The sequence below is a fragment of the Panthera uncia genome, chromosome E1 (assembly GCF_023721935.1).
Source record: "Panthera uncia isolate 11264 chromosome E1, Puncia_PCG_1.0, whole genome shotgun sequence".
In the NCBI taxonomy this organism is placed as follows: domain Eukaryota; kingdom Metazoa; phylum Chordata; class Mammalia; order Carnivora; family Felidae; genus Panthera; species Panthera uncia.
In genome coordinates, this window is record NC_064814.1 from 34,242,000 (window position 1) to 34,268,475 (window position 26,476).

Sequence of the window (26,476 nt, forward strand, 5' to 3'; positions counted from 1 at the left end):
GTTCATTCACATTCAGCATATTCATATTTAAATTACCACAAATATTTTTAGAAAATGATAAGAGCACACACTTAATATAAACAGGAAAATGAATGATCTGCTCTTAAAGTCTATAATTCTTATCTTTAAGAAACTCCTGTTAGTCTGCTCAGTTCCTGCATGATTGCCTTTCATTTTAGAGCAGAGCAACTATGATTTTTTTAATTAGTACCAGGTGTTCCACGTAACAAAAAGGTAAATATTCTTAGTATTCGGAAAAACAGAACTTAAATGTAGTAATTTCTGCAAATATGTTGTAAAGGAGAAAAAGCAAAACATATTGCAAAGAACACATAGTGGAACATGAATAACCTGTGCACCAGGTTATGGTTCTGCAACTACCTTCCTGTTAACGACTTTGAATAAATCATTTAGCATCTATAAACCTATATATTTCTCTTTTTTTAATATATTTTGAATTAAAATCATAGATATTTAAGGTGTACAACATGATGGTTTCATAGGCATACATAATAAAATTATTACTGCAGTCATTTCCTCCTTTTTTGTATGATGAGAACACATGAAATCTACCCTCAACATTTTTAAAGTATTCAACACAGTGTTATTAACTACAGGCATCATGCCTTAACATTATATCTCTAGACTTACTCATTCTACATAATTGCAACTCTGTACCCTTTGACCAACATCTCTCCACTCCCCTCACCTCCCATAAGCCTGTATTATTTTGCATTTATAAACCTAAAAGGTAAAGGTGCCAAAGAACCTCAAAATACTAATCATTTCAATATTCTATGAATTAAAGAAGTAATATGTAAGCATCTTTAAATGTCATCATTTTTATTATACACATAGATCAAACACTGTATGAATGTTCGTTTTGAGTCATATCAGATTTATTCCTCAGATATAAAGAGTACAGTAGTATATTAATCCAAAGGTAAAAGGGTATGACAATATATGTGTCAAGTGCAAAAACAACTGCTTTTCCAAACTAGTGGTTCAAGAGAACAGTTTGCTGCTAATTGAAGTATTGAGCAGATTAAACTAGAATTAGTTAAGACTGCTTTAAGTGATAATTTAGTCCCCGATACATTTTCATAACTCTCAAGCGTTTGATGGAATATGTGATATCAGATGGGGAAAATGGCCAAAATTATAAAACTAGTTCTAAATACTCAAGAACTTACAACACATGTAATAAATATTCAATAAGAGAAACATGCGGATGGTAGTTTTTTTTCAATAGGGCCTGCCAAACAAGCAGTTTAAAATATAAACAACATATATAAGATAAAAGGCTTATAAAGCTTTCAATATTAAACTGTAAATCTGCAGCACTTCCTTTAACTACTTTTTCAGATCTTCAGCTTCTCTTCTGTCTGAATTTAAGGACTGCAAACTATAAATATTTTGTTTCTTATAAATGTTAACTTACGGTGATGCCTAAAGAGCCATCATATTCATTCTGCCTATAAAAATTACTATAAACTTATTCGCTGGCCACAATGGCAAATCTCTCTATAGCACTTGGGATGCAGGTTTGAGGAATGCTAGGCTCTTCGCACCAACTGTGCAACAACAGCACCACCTATCACCAATTAAACACACCAAACTATAAACTCAGTATAGCAAAAGATAAGAATTTAGCTCTCTACAAACTCCTTTGTGAACATTAATTTTCTACATGAAAAACATGGCCATTATATACTATAGCTCTTAAGTCTACAGTTTAATATTATAGAACAGAATTTAAAATTTAGAAAAAGGCTTAAAAGGTCACTTTGTTCAACCTCCCACCCAACATAGGAATCACACATTCTCTAAAATCTAAAAAGCATGATCTCTCTGATATTAAGCACACTTTCACTGAAAGGTACGTCACTAATGTAATACATTTATATTATAGAGTTATTATTAGCTATCTCCACCAAAATGGGGATATAAAAATGGATAAATAATATTCTTCAATATACAGACTATTCTACTTACAAGGAAATAAAAAATTATAAAACAATACTGTAGAAGTTGCACTGAAATTGTAATTCAGAGCAATGAAAAACACTTCTCACTCTAACAAATATACATTCATACTTTTAACAAATTATAATATTCTAACACAAAATCTGCTGTGTACTATTATGGCCATATTCCACAGATCTAGCATTTAGCTTTTGGTTCTATCAAATAAAGCCTTAAAGTAAAGTAAAATAAAAAATAAAAGTCTAATCATATTTAACTGACCTATGTGTACTAAATTATACTAAATAATAAAGAACAAGGCAAACCTGTCTTGGCATTCTCACAATATGATAAACATTTGTTAACACTGGATTTAATTCACATGAGCTTTACTCTGACATTGAAAAACATTTTGAAATCTGAACACACCATGCTCTCCAGCATAACAGCTTTCAAAACAGACCTAAATGCTCTATTCTACTCTAAGCTTCTACTCTAAATCCCTCTTTAAATATACCGCAAAGGGTAAGAAAAAACATTAGGATTGATTACAAAATGCATCCCACATTTATTACCCATCCTTTATTACCTCTAAGTTAAGATCCTGCAATCTTTAAGTGTAGCATAAGGGAAGGGAGGGATGAAGAAACATTCTGTCACTATTTACAAATATTTGTGACTATGTTAAAATCAAGATTGTTAGAAGCATAATTCCAAAGTATCCTAAGTGAGTCTCAAATGCCAAACTTCTGAGATGAGAGAACTCTCCAAACAATGTGTACAAATGCTACACTGGAATACTATTTCAGAAGAGTGCCAACAAAGTATGTACAGATAAGATGTGCACATTTTAGAAAGAACACAAGTTGGATATGTCCTTACAGGCTCGGCTTTAGCTGCCGCTTTCAATTGCCTCTAATAATTTTATACAGCATGTTCACTGGTAATTCTGCTCTCAAATAAATGCGTGTCAAAACTGATTAAGTTTTTAAAGGCTTTCAAAGTGATTTTTACATTTCTTAAAAAAGAGCTCACTGAAAATGGAAAAAAAAAAATCTCAGAGATGAGGATTTTATATATCCTGACAAGAATTACCAGGAGCGTTAAGTTCATTTTTAAACCAACAATAATAATAAATACAAGGGCAGAACTACAAGGAAGGAGTTGTACCAAGCAATGTTCCAACTTCCTGGCAACTGTGGTAACTTGGGGAGAGGAGCAAACAGGGAGGAAACCTCTCCAAGAGTTCCTCATGGGTCTCTGCCTTTGTTCTTACTGGCATTTTAATTTCTGATGACAGACTTTTGTTGTTTGGAGCATAAACCGGACGTACCAGTTTGGAGGCACAATAAGGAGAACAAAGAATGATTTGTTCACACTGTAGGAAAAAAATCTTTTCCAACCATAGAAAATAGCTTTCGCATGGTGAAAATATGCAAATTACATACCAAACCAAAAAAGTGGGGGGGAGAGTACAAGTTTAGAATCTCACAACTCAATCTAAGGCAAAGGGAAATTATAACAGCCGAGACAATACACACAGGGAAAGGGCTATAAAAGTTGTGGGAGAGCTTTATAACTACCTCTAGAAAATTCTAAAAGCAAATGAAGGTCATCTAGCCCTCAGAACCAAACTTGTTTCTGAAATCATGATGACTTTTCAAAGATATATGACTACAAAATAGAAAAGTCAATCAAATACCATGGACAATAATAATAATGCTTTATGACACAGAATTAGGACAAGAGTACATATTTACACCCCCAACTTCCCTTTTAGATACTAGTCAAATGGAGAATTGTGTCTGCAGTTGATTCTTTTTATCAAACATTGTTGAATAACAGACACAGAAACAACACCTCAATCATACATATATATACAGCTTAATGAATTTTCCATGTTAAAATACCTCTGTCACCAGCACAGACATCAAGAAACAGAACATGACAGATACTCAGAAGGTCCCTCACACCCCTTTCCCAGTCACAAACCCAACTCAAGAATAATCATAACCACTATCCTGACTTCATTACATATAAATTTTACTCATTCAAATTTATGCAAATAGAATCACACAGTATACACTCTTTTGTGAATTACATATGTATGAAATTCATTCATGTTGTTGCATACGATTGGCTTTTTATTTTTTTATTGTATTTTTTAAATTTCTATCGCTATACAGATTTCCACTGTGTGAAAAATACTACAATTTATCCATTTTACTATTGGTGGACTTCCAGGTTGTTTCTAGTTCTTGGCTCTTAAGATGTCAGGAAAAATTGAAAAAACTTTCAAATGAGAAAAAGATCACTATATGTCCTTTCAATGGATTACCAAGAGTGTCTAGTGGACCCTTTGGGGTTATTTGATTTTATACACATCTATACCCTTGTTTTGCAATATTGTAAGTTATAGAAAACTGATAGTAACTGACTCTTGTCCACAGAAATGCAAGTGAATTTTGTCTGGAAGAGATACAATTGAATTCCACTCTATAAAAAAGATGATTCCAGGCAGTACATTTTAGTTTCAGTAGTATATTAACCAGGTTTGCACCTCGTAAAAAGTTCATTTTAGTATTTCTAATTGCCTATATTGGTTCTTCAGATTCTCCCTTGAACCAGCTGTAACAACTTGCCAAACACCTCATTTATTAATGAGTTAAATAAAATCTATGACATCTGTTCCATTTTACAGTTGTAGGAGAGCCATGATTTTAGCATTTTTAAAAGAACATTGTAAAGAATACTGTTATGAATATTCTTGCACATTTCATTTAGTGAATACATATATATATATATTTCTCCTGGTATAAATCTACTAGTTAGAATTGCTCCTATATTAGGCATATGTGCATATTTTGTAGATTTCAACAAAATAGTTTTCTACAGTGATTGTACAAATTGACACTTCCACCAGCAATGAAAAAGAGTTCTACCTGCTCACTTCCTCACCAACAGTTTGTATCAGGCACTCTGGCGTGTTCAATGGGACTTTCACTGTGGTTTTAATTTGTATTTTCTTCATGACTAAGGAGATGGATCAAACACCTTTTCATATGCTTATTGGAATTAGTTATACTATTCCATGAATGACTGTTAAAGTCTCTTGCCCACTACAGTTCCCTGATTCTAAGACATTATGGATTTAAATCTATTGTGCACAGCGAATGAAATGCAGGTCAGTATCCTCTGAAAAGTAATGCTGCCTCAAACTAACTATATAAATAGTCTTCATTGTAGTGGACTGCCATCAGGGAAAATGATGTAAGACTTTTGTCCTGAAGGACCCTTGATTACCACATGTATATATGATGAATAGTTCAGAATATGAATGAGACTCAAGAACTCATTTCAAGAAAAAGGTAGAACTCTTTGTAACTAATCAAATTCATACCTTAATTCCAAATCCAGTAATAAATAAGCAACCCTCCCTTCAACAAGGTACAATGGCTTGGTTATAGCGACATGATATCCATCTCTTGAAGTGAAAAATATGATTTGTAAAAATTCATACTAACATTCAAAGAAAATTCCGTCTCTGTTAAAGATAGGAAACACACAAAAATTACTATACTTTCCCTGGAACTCAAACAGCTCAAACAAAAGATAATGACTAGTAGTTCTTTTTCTTGATACTTTAACAAGTTTTCATCTTTAAAATAAAAAAAAATTAAAAAGAAGTATTAATTTGCCTATTTTTTTTCAAAATGGGTACAGCATATATAGCAGATGATTTCCAGGCTAGAAATATGAATTGAAAACCAAGACACCAGGGGCACCTGGGTGGCGCAGTCGGTTAAGCGTCCGACTTCAGCCAGGTCACGATCTCACGGTCCGTGAGTTCGAGCCCCGCGTCGGGCTCTGGGCTGATGGCTCGGAGCCTGGAGCCTGTTTCCGATTCTGTGTCTCCCTCTCTCTCTGTCCCTCCCCTGTTCATGCTCTGTCTCTCTCTGTCCCAAAAATAAAATAAACGTTGAAAAAAAAATTTAAAAAAAAAGAAAACCAAGACACCAGACATGAAAGACAAAAGAAAAAAATTCCCCATGTTTATCTCATGCACATGCAGACTTTCAATCAAAAATATCTTTCATGTCAGAGTTCTCCACACCAGTAATGGCTCCGGTTCCACTTGGAAAGTCTGACAGAGTAAAAGCAGCCCACAGGTGGGACCCTGGAAGTTTTATTCTTTTCCCAAAATCAAGGGAAAGTACAACAATGACAAGTACAATGGCAAGTACATACAACAATATGCCAGGATCATAGGTTGCAAATATCACACATCAACCACATCAAATATTCCAACAAACTGGACTTGTGTTTATTAACTATAATAATTTGAGAGAGAGAGAGAAAGAGAGAGAGAGAGACAGACAGAGCACGAGTGGGGAGGGGTAAAGAGAGAGAGGGAGACACAGAATCTGAAGCAGGCTCCAGGCTCTGAGCTGTCAGCACAGAGCCCAATTCAGATCCTCTGTCCCCTTTCTCTCTGCCCCTCCCCTGCTCTCACTCTCTCTCAAAAAATAAAATAGAGGTGATGATATATCTAAGAAGGCAACTGTAATGATTAAATTGCATATCTAAAATATGTAACATAAAAGACAGTTAAATCAAAAAGATGCTTGTTGAATAAATGGATGAATAAATGACTGGGTCTATATCAGCCTCATTATTCAATCTTTTTTTTTTTTTATTTTTTTTTTCCAACGTTTTTTTATTTTTGGGACAGAGAGAGACAGAGCATGAACGGGGGAGGAGCAGAGAGAGAGGGAGACACAGAATCGGAAACAGGCTCCAGGCTCCGAGCCATCAGCCCGGAGCCTGACACGGGGCTCGAACTCACGGACCACGAGATCGTGACCTGGCTGAAGTCGGACGCTTAACCGACTGCGCCACCCAGGCGCCCCTCATTATTCAATCTTAATGGTATTTAGCATAAATCTGACTTTGCCCCACTGTTCTCAAAGCAAGTTATTAATATTTAATGTCTGAAAATGTGTTATAATACCATACAATAAAACACATTTGGTACATCTCATTCTTGAAGCCACCAGTATATTACTTCCTATGTTTTACAGCTCTCAGTAAAAGGGCTATTACCAAGGTGGAAAGCAGCACATCATCTGTGCAACAGTTCTTACAAGGCAGTCTCCACCCTCTCTAGCAAATACCCTACACTCATTCCAATCTTTATGTGTTTATATGATGTTTTTACCTGCAACAGGTTTTCTTACCAACTATGATGTTTTAAAAACAGCACATTTAAATATGCAAATAGTTATCAATCTTTCTAAATATGCCACATGTACTAACCACACAGATACAACTGAAATGAAGTTCCTTAAAAAAAAGAGCATCATTTCCTTAAAGGTAACACCAAATAAAAGTTTTTTAATTAAGGAGAAAATGTAAACTATAGACTTAAAGTTATTAATAACTTATATCAATATTGGTTCATTAATTTTAACAAATGTACCTCACTAATGCAAGATGTTAAACAGGGGCAAATACGGTGGTGAGGGGATACATGGGAACTCTCTGTACTTTCTACTCAATTTTTAGGTAGACCTATAATTGGTCAAAAAAATAATGTCTATTAACTTTTATTTACATATATAGGCATGGAAAAATGTGGAAATTCCACAAATAAATTTTAACCTTTCCTGATACCCCTCCCAAAAATACAGAGAGTGAGAATGAAGAGGTGATGAGGTCTTATACTAAGAGAATTCAGTTCTTAAAGCAACAGAAGGAACTCACTTCGCCTATTTAAATGTACAAGTGTATAGTTATCACTTTGCTAACTACTTCACATGTGGTAATCATACAGACCACACAACTGAACTGACGATGAAGTTCTTTAAAAAAATGAACATTTAATGACTTTTTTTTTAACTTCAGAAGTCACAACAAGTTTTTAATTGGGAGGAAAAGCAAAAATACAAAGAAATATAGGGAAAGGAGTGAGAAGTATGACGTTATACCATGGTATTCGATTAATAAGCAACAAAATGACTCCACTAGCTACATGAGTAACTATTATAACTACAAAGCAATCTCTAATGAGAGCTGATAGTCTCTCTCTAGAATCACCCCATGAGCCAATTGGATGATATATTTTCATTTTAGATGTAAGGAAACAAAAAACAATATTCTCCAAACATGACCAGACCAAAGAGGCATCAAAATCTCCTGTTAGTATACTGTATTCAAAACAGTTTTTAACCTCAAGCCTTTTTTCTCCAACAAGTCACTGCCAGGGCGTTATTTTATGTTTTACAACTCTGTTCCAACAATTTCAAAAACTTAAGACAGCACAGTTTGAAGAAAGGATTCCTAATAGTAAGAGCTTTGGAAAGCTCTTAAAATTAGGAGGAAGACAGGGATAACATTTTTGTTTTATTTTTGCCTAACTAACCACAAATGATTCAGTTAATGTCAGAGTGTCAGTATCTCTGTAACCTACTGTGTATGCCATCAAAAAAAAAAAAAATGCAAACCACAAAAACCACCTAAAACACATATTTTTGAGGACTAACAACTTATAGAGCAGATACTTGCTAACCACATAAAGCAGAGAGCAATTGAGTCTATATTTTGGTCTTGACACGAAATTCAAAATACAAAACTTGAGCAAGAAGGAAGTGAGTTGCAAGAACAATATGAAAACCACAGAACACAAATAATGAATGGAACTTGTAATCATATTTTCATACTTCCAAATTTTTGCACACACAGAGGAGTACTTTAAGGCGACTTTAACCTTTCCCCTCCAGTCTGATTTTTGAAAGGAAGATCAAAGAAAAGCAGTTTAAACTCACACGTTCCTTTGGTTATGCAACACAGATTTAGACCTTACACTTCAAAACCCCAGCCATTATTTCAGCACCACCAATCCAAATACCATTCCGAGCTTTGAAGCAGCCCTAATGGTATCTTCCATTTGAAAGTAACACTTTTGTAGTCAAAAGATCTTACTCAGGGTAGATGTTAATGTAAAACCACTCAGACTACACAGACACATATGGCTGGAAGCAGCCTGGAAGGTGTTCAGAAGTCAATGTAACACCATTACAGAGAGTGTCAGCCTAGCAGCTGTCATAAACACTTCATCATCACTCAGACACACAAACTGGATTCCCTTTAACTTGTTACTTTATTTTGTGCAGAATACATGTCCAATTGGAAAGAGAGAAAACAGTGCTACAGATAAGCCAATTTTGGATTACAGCCTCTTTCTACTTCTAAAAGACTGAGTTTGGGGGCACCTGGGTGGCTCAGTTGGTTAGGCAACTGACTTCAGCTCAGGTCACGATCTCATAGATCGTGAGTTCGAGCTCCGTGTCAGGTGCTGTGCTAACAGCTCAGAGCCTGGAGCCTGCTTCAGATTCTGTGTCTCCCCCTCTCTCTACCCCTCTCCTGCTCATGCTCTGTGTCGCTCTGTCTCTCAGTAATAAATAAATGTTTAAAAAAAATTTTTTTAAAGACTGAGTTTGTCATATTTGATTGGTATTGTAAATGTATCCTGATACAATCTGTTGGCTGAAGACAGTTTTGCATAGATATCTAACCAAAAAGAAACATTATATTAAATAGAAGCCTAAGATTGTTCTTCTGTAAAATAGATACCTTATGAACTTGTAAGACTAACAAGATGATTTAAAAAATGAATGACAACATCAATGGTAGCAGGAAGCAGACCAACTACAACTCTCAGATATTGCAGGTGAAAGTGTATCATGGTTCAACATCTTTGAAAAACCTGTAGGCAATTTCTAATCAAGTTAAATATATGCCTGACCTGTGGCCCAGCAATGCTGCTCCTAAGTACATACTCAAAAATAGAGCACATAAATCTACAATTATGTTCATAGGAGCTATATTCATTATAGAAACATATATGCCCATCCCAAAAGGATAATAGCTAAACAATTGGTATATCTAATCAGTGGGATATAACACAGTAATAAAATCAAAAATCAAAAATACAAACCATGACAACATGCAACAACATGGATGGATCTAAAAAATACACTGAACAAAAAAAGACACAAAGGAGTACATACTGTGTGCCTCTATTTATATGACGTTCAATACAGATCTGTGGTCAGAATAGTTATCATCTTACCTGAGGGGAAGGGAAATATTGGCTGAGGAACTACATAAGTAAGAAAAATGCTCTACATTTTGTTCTCAATGTTACTTTCACTTATTTACATATGGGTACAAACATACACATTTACATAATCACATATACACACAAAGAGTCTTCAAACTACAGACTTGAGGTTTGTATTTTTTTTTTTTTTAATTTATTTTTGGGACAGAGAGAGACAGAGCATGAACGGGGGAGGGGCAGAGAGAGAGGGAGACACAGAATCGGAAGCAGGCTCCAGGCTCTGAGCCATCAGCCCAGAGCCCGACGCGGGGCTCGAACTCACAGACCGCGAGATCGTGACCTGGCTGAAGTCGGACGCTTAACCGACTGCGCCACCCAGGTGCCCCAAGGTTTGTACTTTTTAGAGTATATATGCTATATCTGAATTTTTTAAAGATATCTACCATAAATAAATTATGGTACATCCAGACAATGTAATATTATTTAGTGCTAAAAAGAAATGAGCTACCAAGCCATGAAAAGACTTGGGCATAACTTAAATGTGTATTACTAAGTGAAAGAAGCCAATCTGAAACAGCTACATGCTGTATGATTCCAACTATATGACATTATGGAAAGACAAAACTATACAGTAGTCCCCCTTTATCTATGAGCGATACATTCTAAGACCTCCAGGGGATGCCTGAAACTGTGGATAGTAAGAAATCCTATAAATACATTTTCCTATATGTATATATCATGGTGAAGTTTCATTTATAAATTAGGCACAGTAAGAGATTAACAACAATGAAATAAGACAATTATAAAAATATACTATAAGAGAAGTTATATGAATGTCTCTCTCTCAAAACATAATGTACTGTATTTACTCTCTTTGTGGTGATGTCAGATGATAAAATGCCTACGTGATGAGATGAAGTGAGATGAATGATGCAGGCATGTGACGTAGTATTAGACTACTATTCACCTTATGGCAATACAACAGATGCAGGATCGTTTGCTTCCAGACCACAGCTGACTGTGGGTAACGGAAATTGTGGAAAGCAAAACCACAGATAAAAGGGACTACTGATGTGGAATGTTGATAGTGGGGAGGCTGTGCATTTTAAGGGTTAAATATGAGCTTTAATTTTTTATCTACAAAATGAGAATGACACTAAATAGTGAAACTAAGGGGTGCCTGCCTGGCTTAAATCAAAGATTCTTGTGTGCATCTTGAGTGTGCAATTCTTTATGTCAGGGTTGTGAGTTCAAGCCTGATGTTGGGTATAGAGAGTACTCAAAAATAAAAAATCTTAAAAAAAAAAATAGTAAAATTGACAGGATAATAGAGAATAATAGGTGATGCACCTAATATGATGGTGTGGTATATTCTGATTATTCAAATTACAGATGCTATTATTTATATTAACATTATGAAATTTCACTAGGCAGCGCAAGTGTCAAAACTCCCCCAGGCATCTCCTCACTACTCAGTGCTCTGCGGTGCTCCATTCGTTCCTCCACTGGAACATGAATTTCACAGGCCAGGGTTTCTCAACTTCAGCCCTACTGACATTTTGGAATGGACAATGCTTTGTTGAGCAAAAATGTCCTAAACATTGTAGGAAGCTTTGTAGCATCTCTGGCTTTCATCTACGAGATGCCAGTAGCAACTCCCAATCGTGACAATAAAAAATGTCCGCAAACATGGCAAATGTTTCCTTGCGGGCAAAAGCACTCCCATCTGGGAAGCACTGACACAGACTGCAATTATGTAGTGACACCTCACATATGTAGAATGTGATCTGCTCAGGACTCAGGTCTTAGTGATATTTGTATCTCCTAATACGTGGCATAGACCCTAGGCTTCAATGTGGCTAAATGGAAAAAGTATGATGCTATTAATTAATAAACATAGAGATTTTAGGAAGAAGGGACAGATTGGGAATGGAATGGGATGTAAGCCAATAGCAAACGATTATGAACTTTAGTTTGTATCTTTCTAAAATTGACTCTCTAGCACTCTTAGATGAAAATACTCAGCAAAATATTGAAATCTTGAAATACATTTACTAAACATATACACACATATATACGTCTACATGTACACATACATACATAAATGTATATATATAAACATATATATATATATATATATATATATATATATATATATATATATATATATATATATATATATATCCAACTAACTGCCAGACAATGTACTTGGTACCAGATATATAAAGACCATGAAAACATGATCAAAGTAATAAAATAAAAAACACAAACCATGACAACATACAACAACATGGATGAATCTAAAAAATACACTAAACAAAAAATGACACAAAGGAGTACATACTGTATGCCTCTATAAAGAACTTATTAAACTCAAGACCCAAAAAACAAACAATCCAGTGAAGAAATGAGCAAAAGACATGAATAGACACTTTTCTAAAGAAGATATCCACAGGGGCGCCTGGGTGGCTCAGTCGGTTAAGCGTCCGAATTCGGCTCAGGTCACAATCTTGCAGTCCGTGAGTTCGAGCCCCGCGTCAGGCTCTGTGCTGACTGCTCAGAGCCTGGAGCCTGTTTCAGATTCTGTGTCTCCCTCTCTCTCTGACCCTCCCCCGTTCATGCTCTGTCTCTCTCTGTCTCAAAAATAAATAAACGTTAAAAAAAAATTTTTTTTTAATAAGGAAGATATCCACATGGCTGACAGACATATGGAAAAATGCTCCACATCATTCATCATCAGGGAAATACAAATCAAAACCACCATGAGATACCACCTCACACCTGTCAGAATGGCTAACATTAACAACTCAGGCAACAACAGATGTTGGTGAGGATGCGGAGAAAGAGGATCTCTTTTGCACTGCTGGTGGAAATGCAAGCTGGTGCAGCCACTCTGGAAAACAGTATGGAGGTTCCTCAAAAAATTAAAAATAGAACTATCCTATGACCCCAGCAATTGCACAACTAGGTCTTTATCCAAGGGATACAGGTGTGCTGTTTTGAAGGGACACATGCACCCCGATGTTTTACAGCAGCACTATCAACAATAGCCAAAGTATGGAAAGAGCCCAAGTGTCCATCAACAGAAGAACGGATAAAGAAGAGGTGGTATATCTATACAGCCAAGTACTACTTGGCAATCAAAAAGAATGAAATTTTGCCATTTGCAACTACGTGGATGGAACTAGAACACACTATGCTAAATGAAATTAGTCAGAGAAAGACAAATATCATGTGACTTCACTCATATGCAGAATTTAGGATACAAAACAGATGAACGTAAGGGAAGGAAAGCAAAAATAATATAAAAACAAGGAGGGGGACAAAACATAAGAGACTCTTAAATACAGAGAACACACGGAGGGTTGCTGGAGGGGCTGTGAGTGGGGGGATGGGCTAAATGGGTAAGGGGCATTAAGGAAGACACTTATTGGGATAAGCACTGGGTGTTATACATAGGGGATGAATCACTGGAATCTACTCCCGAAATCATTATTGCACTATATGCTAACTAACTTGGAAATAAATAAATAAATAAATAATTTTAAAATTTTTTAAAAAGTAAAATCATAAAAAAAAGTGAAAATGTCAGAATACCTATAAAGGAGACTATTGGGACAAATGATGAAATCAGAAAATGGATTGTGGATTACATAACAGTATTGTATCAAATGTAAATGTCCTGGTTTTGATAGTGCTATAGTTGTATAAGATAATGTGCCTTATTCTTAGCAATATATACTGAATTATTTACGGAAAAGGGGTACATTATTTCTCCTACTTATTAACCATTCAGAAAAAAATCTGCACAAATAAAAAAACTGAGAGAATGATATAGCCAGTGAGGCAAAATGTCCATAACCGGTAAATTTGGGTAAATCAAGGAGCTCCTTGTACTAATTATAAAATTTTCTGGAAGTTTAAAATTATTGCAAAATAAAAAGCATCTTTCAAACTCCACAATGAGATACTAGTACACACCTACCAGAATGGTAAAAATTTTTAAAGCTAACAATACCAAAAACCAATGAGAAATATGGAGCAAATGAAACTTTCATACATTGCTAGTGGGCATACATATTGGTAAAACTACTTTGGAAAACTGGTTATATGAACTAACGTTAAACATACATATACGCTATAACACAGCAAATCTACTCTAGGTCTACATGTCCAAGAGAAATGGATACAGTATATGTCCACCAACAACCATATAAAATAACATTCAGAGAAGTTTTATTTATAATGCTCAAAAACTGGAAACAACCAAAAATGTCTATTGGCTATATAGTGGACTTCTTTAAATGTGTTGTATTCATGATAAAATACTACACAGAAAAAAAATAAGAACAGATTACTGCTACACACAAGAACATGAAAGAATCTCATAGTCATACTGTTAAAAGAGAAAGAAGCCAAACATAAAAGAGCACAGGTATCTACGATATTTTTTATGAAGTTCAAAAACAGAAAAACTAATCTCTGGCAGAAGTCAGCATATTGGTTATTTGGAGGTATAAGGAGGACAATATTAACAGGGAAGTGGAATTCTTCGGAGTTGCTGCAAATGTTCTATATCTTATTCTGAGTGATCTACAGAAGGTTATATACATATATAACAATTCAGTCTGCACACTTAAGACCTGTGTACTTTACTGTATTTAATATATTCAATAAAATTTAAAACAAGAGGATTTATAACAAAAGAAAAAAATTGCGTTCCACACACTCATAAGTCTGTGTCCAAAGAATACTTTCTGCTTTAGAACAGAAAAACATCAAAAATATTTCAAACAAGATTCCAATTTGTGGTAATAAATTTCAAACTCAAAGTAGAGTGCATATATTAAATCAACAAAAGTAACATAAAGCCACTATTAAAACACAAGGAAAAATTAAACTTCAGATGTAAGACTTTTCTAAAGTGACACTGTAAGAAACACTCTAAGCAAAAGTATTTTTCTCTGTTAATACAGGTGGATTCTAGAAGTTGTTGCAACATCATTCTTCATTTTTGCTTCCATTCATTCCAGGACAATCAATGCTATTCCACTGCAGATGACTAAAGAGCCATCCTTTACTTCTCTTCCCAGTAAACAAGAGACTAGACCAAACAAAATAAGGACCTATTTTCAATGAGCACAATTTTTTGATTCAGGTCCATATTCAAATTCCCTCTGTTTGCCAGATACCCAAATCATAGACTTTATATTGCTCCCAAGTGAAACTCATAAAAATTGTTCCTGGCTAGCAATCGTGACATGGCAAGGTCTACTGGCACCCAACTTCTAATAAATAAAATACTAATTGGTATTTACCTCAAATATGCCCTTGCATGTTTCTCTAAAGCTTTAGTGTAAAAGCTACATACGCTAAAAGCTAGGGGAAATATTTCCTTTCAAGAGAACAGCTGCACTTTTCTTACCGCAATGTGTTAGTGACACCTAGTGTCACATCTTTGAAGTACATTCAAAGCTCCAAGAAGGCACTCCACATGAACCTTAGGTTCAGTAAGTTAACATTTGGAGTGCTTTCTTGGAGCTGGAGGGGAGGTAGGGGGTGGGGGATTTAGGCTAAAAGGGTGATTAAGGAGGTATTAAGGTGATTAAGGGTATTAAGGAGGGCACTTGTTGTGATGAGCACTGGGTGTAATATGTAAGTGAAAAATCACTAAACTCTACTCCTGAAACTATTATACTGTGTGTTAATTAACTAGAATTTAAATAAAAACATGAAACATAAAAAAAACCTTTGGAAAAAAAAAGAAAGAAAAAATACCGTTTCATGCAATGCAACCGTCATCTTCTAGGTACTGTAATGAATATATTTTCAAGATTTTTTAAGATATTAAGAATTTCAGGGGCACCTAGGTGGCTCAGTAGGTTAAGCGTCCAACTTCAGCTCAGGTCATGATCTTGTGGTTTATGAGTTCAAGCCCTGCATCAGGCTCTGTGCTGACAGTTCAGAGCCTGGAGCCTGCTTCAGATTCTTTGTCTCTGCCCCTCCCCCTCCCTCCCTCCCTCTCTCTGTCTCTCTCGCTCAAAAATAAACATTAAAAAAAATTTTTTTAAGACATTAAGAATTTCAAAAGAGAATGATAAAACTAAGTAGCCACTTAAACAGACACCAGAAAGAGCACCTGACGGGCTTGGTCAGTGGAGCATGCAACTGTTGATCTCAGGGTTCGAGCCCCACGTTGGGTGTGAAGGTTACTTAAAAAAAAAAATCTTGGGGTGCCTGGGTGGCTCAGTCAGTTGAACGTCTGACTTGGGCTCAGGTCATGATCTCATAGTTCATGAGTTTGAGCCCCACATCGGGCTCTGTGCTGACAGCTCAGAGCCTGGAGCCTGCTTTGGATTCTGTGTCTCTGTCTCTCTCTGCTCCCCCCACCCCCATTCACACACACACACACACACACACACACACACACACACACTGTCTCTCGCTCTCTCTCAAAAATAAATAAACATTGAAAAATTAAAAAATAAAATCTTAAAGGGCAGTTGGGTGGCTCAGTGAGTTGAACATCTGACTCTTGATTTCAGCTCAGGTCATGATCCCAGGGTTGTAGGATCGAGCCCCATGTCGGGCTCTATGCTGAACATGGAGCCTGTTTAGGATTCTCATTCTCTCTCTCTCTCTCTCTCTCTCTCCCCCCACCTCTGTCTTTCCCCTTTCTCTCTCTCTCTCTCTCTCTCTCTCTAAAATTAAAAATAATGGCAAGAAAACAGACACTCAGATCAATGGAACAGAATAGAGAACCCAGAAATGGACCCACAAATGTATGGCCAACTAATCTTTGACAAAGCAGGAAAGAATACCCAATGGAATAAACACAGTCTCTTCAGCAAGTGGTACTGGGAATACTGGACAGCGATGTGCAGAAAAATGAACCTGGACCACTTTCTTACACCATACACAAAAAGAAACTCAAAATGGATGAAAGACCTCAACGTAAGACAGGAAGCCATCAAAATCCTCAAGAAGAAAGCAGGCAAAACCTCTTTGATCTTGGCCACAGCAACTTCTTACTCAACACGTCTCCAGAGGCAAGGGAAACAAAAGCAAAAATGAACCACTGGGACCTCATCAAAATAAAAAGCTTCTGCACAGTGAAGGAAACAATCAGCAAAACTAAAACTGAAACTAAAAACTAAAAGGCAACCGACAGAATGGGAGAAGATATTTGCAAATGACATATCAGAAAAGGGTTAGTATCCAAAATCTATAAAGAACTTATCAAACTCAACACCCAAAAAACAAACAATCCAGTGAAGAAATGGGTAAAAGACATGAATAGACACTTCTCCAAAGAAGACATCCAGATGGCCAACCGACACATGAAAAAATGCTCCACATCACTCATCATCAGGGAAATGCAAATCAAAACCACCATGAGATACCACCTCACACCTGTCAGAATGGCTAACATTAACAACTCAGGCAACAACAGATGTTGGCAAGGATGTGGGTGCATGTGTCGCTTCGAAACAGCATACTTGTATCCCTTGGAAAAATACCTGGTAGTGCAATTGCTGGGTTGTAGGGTAGTTTTATTTTTAATTTTTGGAGGAACCTCCATACTAGTTGTGAGATGGTGACGAGGATGCAGAGAAAGAGGATCTCTTTTGCATTGTTGGTGGGAATGCAAACTGGTGCAGCCACTCTCGAAAACAGTATGGAGGTTCCTTCAAAAATTAAAAATAGAACTTCCCTACAACCCAGCAATTGCACAACTAGGTCTTTATCCAAGGGATACAGGTAGGCTGTTTTGAAGAGACACATGCATCCCAATGTTTATAGCAGAACCATCAACAATAGCCAAAGTATGGAAAGAGCCCAAATGTCCAACGATGGATGAATGGATAAAGAAAATGTGGTACATGTATACAATGGAATATTACTCGGCAATCAAAAAGAATGAAATCTTGCCATTTGCAACTACATGTATGGAACTAGAGGGTATTATGCTAAGCGAAATGAGTCAGAGAAAGACAAATATCATACGACTTCACTCATATGAGGACTTTAAGACACAGTACAGATGAACACAAGGGAAGGGAAGCAAAAATAATATAAAAATAAGGAGGGGGACAAAACATAGGAGACTCTTAAATATGGAGAACAAACAGAGGGTTACTGGAGGGGTTGTGGGAGGAGGGATGGGCTAAATGGATAAGGGGCATTAAGGAATCTACTCCTGAAATCATTGTTGCAGTATATGCTAACTTGGATGTAAATTTAAAAAATAAATTAAATTAAATTAAATTAATTAAATTAAATTAAATTAAATTAAATTAAATTAAAAACTAAACTAAGGGGCTCCTGGGTGGCTTAGTTGTTTAAGCGTCCAACTTTGGCTTGGGTCATGATCTCAAGGTTTGTGAGTTCAAGCCCCACATCAGGCTCTGTGCTGACAGCTCAGAGCCTGGAGCCTGCTTCAAATTTTGTGCCTCCCTCTGCCTCTGCCCCTCTCCTGCTCATGCTGTGTGTCTGTCTGTCTGTCTATCTCTCTCTCTCTGTCTCAAAAATAAAGACTTTTTTAATTTAATAAAAAATAAAAATAAAATAATTAAAATTAAAATTAAATTAAATCTTTAAATAAATAAAAAAATAGACAACATAAAAAGTAGGGAAAACTATCAGGACTTTTATAATGGTATATCTTGGGTTTCTTATCCACTGAAAATTTTAAGTGAGACCTCTATACTTACACTATGCAATACAATTTTTGCCTCATATAATTTTTAACATAATGTAAGTATAAGCCTAATAATAAATTCTACTTCTTCTAAAACTAGCTATCTTACATACCAGGTAGCACCAGCCCCAGGTCAATACCTTGGGAACAACTTTGACTCTTTCTTCTCCTCTTAATATCTTATCAGATACCACAAAAACAAACTTTGTTCAAGGTTCTCAACCTCATATTGGACAATGTTGAAACTGATTCCTAAGTAGCCTTATAACCTCTTCTTTTCTCCCTATTCTCTATTCATCCCACTGTCACTGCAAAATAAATCTTTATTAAGTATGGATTTTGCAATGTATCTCTGTTACTCAAGGATTTTTAATGAGTTCACACTGGCTGAAAGATTTAATAAATCCAAGTTCTCATCTTGCAGTTCAGATTTCTTCCCTGAAACTTCTATATCTCATCCCATGTCCAGAGTGCATATAACCACTAAAATGAATGTTAATAATCATAGAAGTGAGAGTTGTCTGTGTTAAATAAAATAACATGACTACACAACGTCTAAAACATAGACACTATCATAAACTCCTCCACCACCTGGATGCCCTGTTGATAGTATTTGTCAAACCATGTTATAAATGACCAATTATTTATTTTTTAATTTCCATTCTGGCACAAACAGATATTTCTGTAAATGACAAACACATATTTAGATGATGTGCAACTAGCAAACAGCTATGGATGTCTAAAAGCTTACTCTCATTTTCTGTACTTATTTTGTTGCATACAGTAACAAATACTTCACTATTACCAGTTCATGGACCAGCACTACCAGTTCATCCTCCACTAACTGAAAACTGAACTCACTATCTTTCCACCCATATTTGCTCTTTATCATACCTTTACTATTTTGTAAGAGGCATCGCTGTCTACATCTGTTCAAAATCCTCAAATGACTTCCACAACTCATTTTTTTAGTGGGCAAAAAAAATCCTAAAAGATATTCCTAAAAGATACTCAAATGGCCAACAATATATGAAAAAGTAGTCCAACATTATTAGTCCACAAGGTGCCACCCATAAGAATGGCTAAAATTAAAAAGATGGACAACACCAAATGTTGATGAGGTTAATGGAACAACTCCTACACGGCTGGGGGAAATATAAGATGGTACAAAAAGGTTTGGAGTCTGTTATAAAACTGACCACATTCCTACCCTATGAAGCTACAATTCCACTTGTAGGCATTTACCTAAGAGAAATGAACACACACTTAACAAAAAGACTTACAGAAGATCTTCACAGCAGCTTTAGTCAGAAAAGGCAAAAGCTACAAATAGCCCAGCTATCCATCACTAAAAGAAGGGATAAACTATGGTATATTCATAAGTTGGAGTATTATTTGGCAATAAAAAGGAATAAACATCATGGGTGAATCTCATAAACATGCTGAGTGAAGGAAGCCTTCCACAAAAAAAAAAAAAAAAGAAAAAGTGCATATAGTATAATAGCACAGGAAGTTATAAAACAGGCAACACTAATCTATAGTGAGGGAAAAAATGAGAACAGTGGTTGCTTCTGAATGGGATGGAAGAAAATTAACTAGGAATAGACATGAAGGAAATTTCTTCAGTGATAAACATGTTCTGTATCTTGACAGAGATCTGGGTTACCTAGGTGTATGCATTTATCAAAGCTCAATAACTTGACATACTAAGAATTGTGTATTTAATGGCTGTAGAGTTTATCCAACAAAAATTAATCAAATATTGAACTCTAATTAATGATAGCATGAAAAAATAGGGTAAAGTATACTGAAGTTTACAATTTATTTTGAAATGCATTGAACAAGATGGATATGAAATAAAGGAAGTATAGTAAAATTTTAATGATTCAAATCTAGGTGTAGATATACATGCTTTCACCATAAAATTGTCACAACTTTGCTCTACATTTGAAATTTGTGAAGTCTGTAGTTGACAAAGCTCTAGCCCACGACCACTTCTCAGGCATCATCTCCAAGCATTCTTCACCTTGCCCACCCACCTCCAGCTAAACTGCCTCCTTGCTGTTCTTGAACACAGGAAACAAAGTCCTACCACAGAGTACTGGCTTTGAATGTTCCTCCTTCAAATACCCATAAGGATCACTCTTCCACACTTTTGCTCAAAGGATCTTTGAGAGAGACTTCCCCAGGCCACCCTGTATAATACAACAACCCACAGCAACATCAACCACCCCATCCTAACACTTACCATCATCTAGTATACTAGATGTTTGTTTATTATCATCTTCCTCCCTACCACACGAAGAATGATTTTGTTTTGTTCATTGTTGTTTTCCCAGCACCTTGAACAGGGTCTGGCTCATAAACAAAAATCAATAAATCTTTGCTGAGTAAGTGAATTAATAAATGAATGGGGTAAGTACAAATGGCTTTACAAGAATGCAATCTGGAAAATCTATCAAGAGCCTTGGTGTATCTACTTTCATTGATCTCTCCAAATTACATGATCATAAAGATATTTGTCTCAATATTCTTTAAGAAGACAAAAACTTAAAAAATCTAAATCAATGTCCAACCATACAGGAAAGAACATTTCCACCTCAGAGCCACAGACTTTACTGTTTGCCGTTTCAAGCATTCCCTGGCTAAATCCTAACTTCTAGGCCACTTTCTTACTATAATCTCTTATTCTTTTCCTTGAATTTCAATTTAAGTTGTATATTAATTGATTTTTATTTAAATTCACCTCCCCTACTAGCTCCATTAGAGCAAACACCACGTCTGTTTTGTTCAAAATACATTATTTTATCCCAGGCCTTTGCTGAATAAATGAACGCCTTTTAAGTCCTCATAGTTCACAGCACGAAATCACTCTATGTATAAGACTCGGAGAAAAGAAAAATAACGAATGTAAGTATGATGTATTAAAATAACTGAAATATATACTGAGATAAGAGCTAATAGAATTAAAGGAGTCATGAAAGGAAAAGTATAGAACTGCTTTTTTTAAAACAAATCTCATAAAACTATTTGGCTTTTAGTCCATGTACAACCTTTATTTATTTATTTATTTATTTTAATTAAGAATTTTAAGCACAAGAACCTGTATTTATATTACCAAAAAGAGGCAAAGAGATTGTTAGGCATGAATGGGAAAAGGGCCTGTTTATCCAAACATCAACAAATAATCATTCTTTCTTACATCAGATGTGTTGAAAAAAGGGCCTGACAGCTTGGGAAAGCCAGTGTTTTCCTACAGCCACCCTGTAAACAAAGTGGTGGGGACTAGGCAGTCGAGAAACTACTTCTGGGCAGTTCTGCTTCTGAGCTATCTCCACTTAACTGTCTGTCAAGGCACTATTTAAGCCTTGTTCAAATTTGTGCAATTTGTAAACAATTTTTTAAATGTTTACCCAGGATATGTTTATTTTCTTCATCTGAGACTCACAGGTTATATAAAATCAACACGAGGGAACCCTGTTCACAAACTTGAAGCAAAAACTGAGCTATGGTTTGGACAGGGATTGACTTTCTGCCCACTCACACTTACTCAAAAGCAAATATGATTTATGGTCTTCAAAGACCCCTAAGAGCTGGGATTATTCCTGGGTTGACCAACATAAAGCTCCCCACTGTCTAGCACATGGTAACACTTAAGTGATTACTGAATAACTGACTAGTGATAAACAAGTTTTGGAAGGGGTTAGTTAGTAATGGGTAACAGTCATGATACTCTATAAAAGATGAATATTTGAAGCCATATCATAACCTTTCACAATGAACACTGGTGTACTTGCATGGCATATCTTTTGTTATCACATTTGGAGAGTAATGAAGTACAGCTCTGAGATCATACACTTTGAAGACGAAGTCAGATAGAACTGGGTTTGAATTCTAATCCCGCCTCTTACACGTAGTGTGATGTTAACACCTATAAATACGACAACTTCTACCTCACAGTATACAACAGATGAGATCATGTGTATATAAAATGCTTTGGACATAGTAAGAGCACAATCAATGCAACAGAAGGAGCCTATTTTCCCAAAATGCCTCCTAATTCATGAAATAGTTCTCACAGAGCTATAATACTACAAGAGTAAACAACCAGCTAATGAATATTCCATGAAGAAAAGATTATTCAAGTGTCTCAAAATACAATCTGGGCATAAGAACTATTTTAAAGAAGTAATTTAAATTAGTCAGAAAACTTTTAAAGTTACTCACAGCTAAACACAAGTTAACTTTAAAACTATTAAAAGTGATACCTCTAATTATAACCGAAACAACTGGGTAGCCTGAGTACCACCAAAGGAATGTGCTCAATCCAGTCAACACCCCTAATCACACAGACTCAACCTTCTTGTTAAAGCTCTAGCTTCCCCTCTGCCTTCAAGCCTGTCAACAGACAGCATAAGGGTTTAAAATGTTGTATCTATTAATAAGAAAAAGTTACATTTACAAAATCTTTCCTCTGATCACAAAACCTAGAAATATTTCTCTTGGAAGGGGGAAAAAAAACAAAAAACACTGCCTAATTTTAAGTCCTTTGTCCATGTCTTTGGCATGATACTTAAATCACAAACAACATTGTAGACCCATGAAAAACATCAACTACACATCCAAAAAAGGCAAAAGAAAGAGGACACTCATTATATGACATATCAGCAGGATTCTTCTACCTCTGGAAAAAAAAAAGCCAATCTTTAAAAACAAGAAATATAAAACCCCAAACCCTAAATAATAATACCATACATAATTAATTATACGATTAGATGAAAGACTGAAGTTCATCGTGATTTATCAAAGAATAATTTTTTACTAAAAATGTTAAAGAATTATGAAGTCCAATGTGATCATTACTTAATAATCCTTATGCCACTGAAGCCAAATTCTGTACTCAAGAACATCTCAAATTCCTTTAAATTTGACATAATAAACTATGTTTTCCTATAAATCTTTTAAGAATTGGTATTACCCAACGGAACCAAAAAGAGGGGGCAAAAATTTTAGCAGAAACACACACATACAACAATTTGGTGAATGAATTTATTAAAGGTATAAATTAAAAGTCTCTGTATTGACCCTGAGCCTCCAACTGCAAAAGAACCACACAACAGAAGTTCCCCTTCCCCCTATCATCTACTGGAGAGATTCGATATTTAGGCCATGCCAGAATGTAAGTACAAGCCAAATTATGCAATCTTTACTACAGTTCACTCAGCTATGATCCTACCTAGCCTCTTCCTCTTTTAGGACATTTTATTTTTCATCATCCCAAAGAGGAACATGTAAGATTTAACAGGCAAACTGGGACCAATATTAGGCAATTTTAAACATTTATCAAAATTTTGATTTATCTTATACAGATACACAGACATAAAATAACCTTTGTTCAAATTCACATATTATATCATTATGGCTAAGAGCAGGGAAAAAAAAAAGACATTCAAGTTTTTTCAATATAGGAAATAAATGACATAAATTAAAGAAAATCCAAACAATGGAATTATACACAGCTATAACCTTCAAAGAAGAAGCTCTCTGAATATTGACATTAAGAGTAAAACAAAGGGGCGCCTGAGTGGCTCAGTCGGTTAAGCGTCCGACTTTGGCTCAGGTCACGATCTCACAGTTCATGGGTTCAAGCCCCACGTTCGGCTCTGTGCTGACAGTTCAGAGCCTGGAGCCTGCTTTGCCTTCTGTGTCTCCCTTTCTCTCTGCCCCTCCCCTGCTCGCACTCTGTCTCTCTCTCTCTCAGAAATAAATAAACATTAAAAAAAAATTTTTTTAATTAAAAAAAAAAGTAAAACACAGCAAGGTATAGACTAAGTTGCATAATATGCTACCATCTTTTAGAGAGGGCAGGGTGGCAGAAACAGATTTGTTTATGTTATCATTTGCATAAAATACAGCCATAAGGATACATAAGAAACTAGAAATCCTAGTTGCCTCGAGGGGAAATGGGGGACAAGGGTGGAAAGGTTTTTTAACCCTTTGTAACTTGAATTTTGTACCACATAAATGTTTTCACTGACTCAAAACATTGATTTTTAATGACTGCTAATTTAAAAAAGAAAAGAGGGGTGCCTGGATGGCTCAGTCAGTTAAGCATCTGACTTCAGCCCAGGTCATGATCTCAGGGTTCATGAGTTCGAGTCCCACATCAGGTGAGCTCGAGTCCCGCTTCGGGTGAGCCCCATTTCTCTTTCTGCCCCTCGTGGAATTCTCTCTCCCTCTCTATCCCCTCCCTTGCTCATCTGCACCCTCTCACTCTCTCCAAAAAAAATTTTGATTAATTAATTAATTAATTTAAAAAGAAAAAAGAAAAGAAAAAGCCTTCTGCAAGCTTTTTTACCATTCTGGAAAATAGAAGGGAAATAATAATAATACTAATAATAATAATAATAATAATAACAACTACTTAATAGAGTTAATGAGACCTTACAGAAAGTATCACCAGATTTCACATCAGCTAGCATGGTGGAAAGTATTATATTTTAGGGATTCAACCTTCTTCATACTTACTGGGATGCTCCAGACTTGCATTCCATCACTGTAGCCGATCATAATCAGCAGAGGCGGCTCATTCCCAGTGCTGTGTATTTCATGAAATTCCAGATTTCTTGATGTATCTGCATTAGAATTAAGTCACAAAGAAGCAAATTAAAAAGTAAACAACTACTCTTCTTTAATATTATTAGTGTAACAGTTGTTTAAATTGTTTTTCAATGATGTATCACTAAATTCTATTCCTGAAAACATTATTACACTATATAATCCAAGTTAACTAGCTTGGGTTTAAATTTTAAAAAAAGAAAAATAAATAAACAAACATTTTTTCAATAAAAAGTATTTGGAAGACATCATTTAAAAGAAAGTGAACAGGGATCAGGAAGCTGAAATTAGAAAACTAGTATTTTTTTTTTAACAGTACTTATAATTATCTGCACAAGTAAGGTTTTAAAAACCAAAGTCTCATTAGAGAACTTGGGAATATTAATACCAGGAACAAAACCATCTATCTGTAAGTGATACATGAAAATAAAAAATTTTACTAAAATTAATTAAATATAAATATGAAGTGTAATCTGCTAGAATTTCTAATATTTGTAAATTTAACAGTGGAAGACAAGTTATATTCCTTCATGTATAGGAAGTGAATCCTGATATACCTGAACACCAGGCATAGAGTCCACTACAAGAGAATTATATGTACTTGTGTAATCAACTTCCAATTCACATCAATGAATATTAAGCATCTGTTATAAAATCAATATGACAAAAGATATCCTTCCTGAACAAAACTATTGCACCTCACAAAACACTAATTCAAGCATTCTATTCTTAAATCACAACCTTATCTTCCAGCAAGTTTGCTCAACCACTTCCATTATGATCCATTCTCTGACTTCATTAGGCCCTCAGGTCCACTGACACCCCTACCTTCTCTCTATTCTATAGATCATCTTATATTGACTCTCTTTCCATCTTACACTCTTGGATCAATTATCTCAGTAACTTCTGTCAATAATCTACAGTCTCAAATCTCTTTTTGTGGAATCTCTGCATGGTGCCCAACTCACAAAATCTCAATCCTAGATGAATCCAACTATCCATTCTCTTAGTACATTCTATGGCAATCCAGCACTGCTATAGAAATATCACACAAAATATCACCTAGGGGC

The 26,476-nt window shown here is 35.5% G+C and overlaps 1 protein-coding gene across 10 annotated transcripts in view; it reads right to left on the bottom strand.

Moving 5' to 3' along the window:
* BCAS3 (BCAS3 microtubule associated cell migration factor) overlaps window positions 1-26,476 on the bottom strand; it is a 611,080-nt gene that overhangs the window by 558,004 nt on the left and 26,600 nt on the right. For all 10 annotated transcript variants that reach the window (XM_049637825.1, XM_049637821.1, XM_049637826.1 and 7 more), the window contains one exon: window positions 25,317-25,423. In XM_049637825.1, coding sequence (XP_049493782.1) covers window positions 25,317-25,423 — 107 coding nt within the window. The remainder of the gene's footprint in view (window positions 1-25,316; window positions 25,424-26,476) is intronic.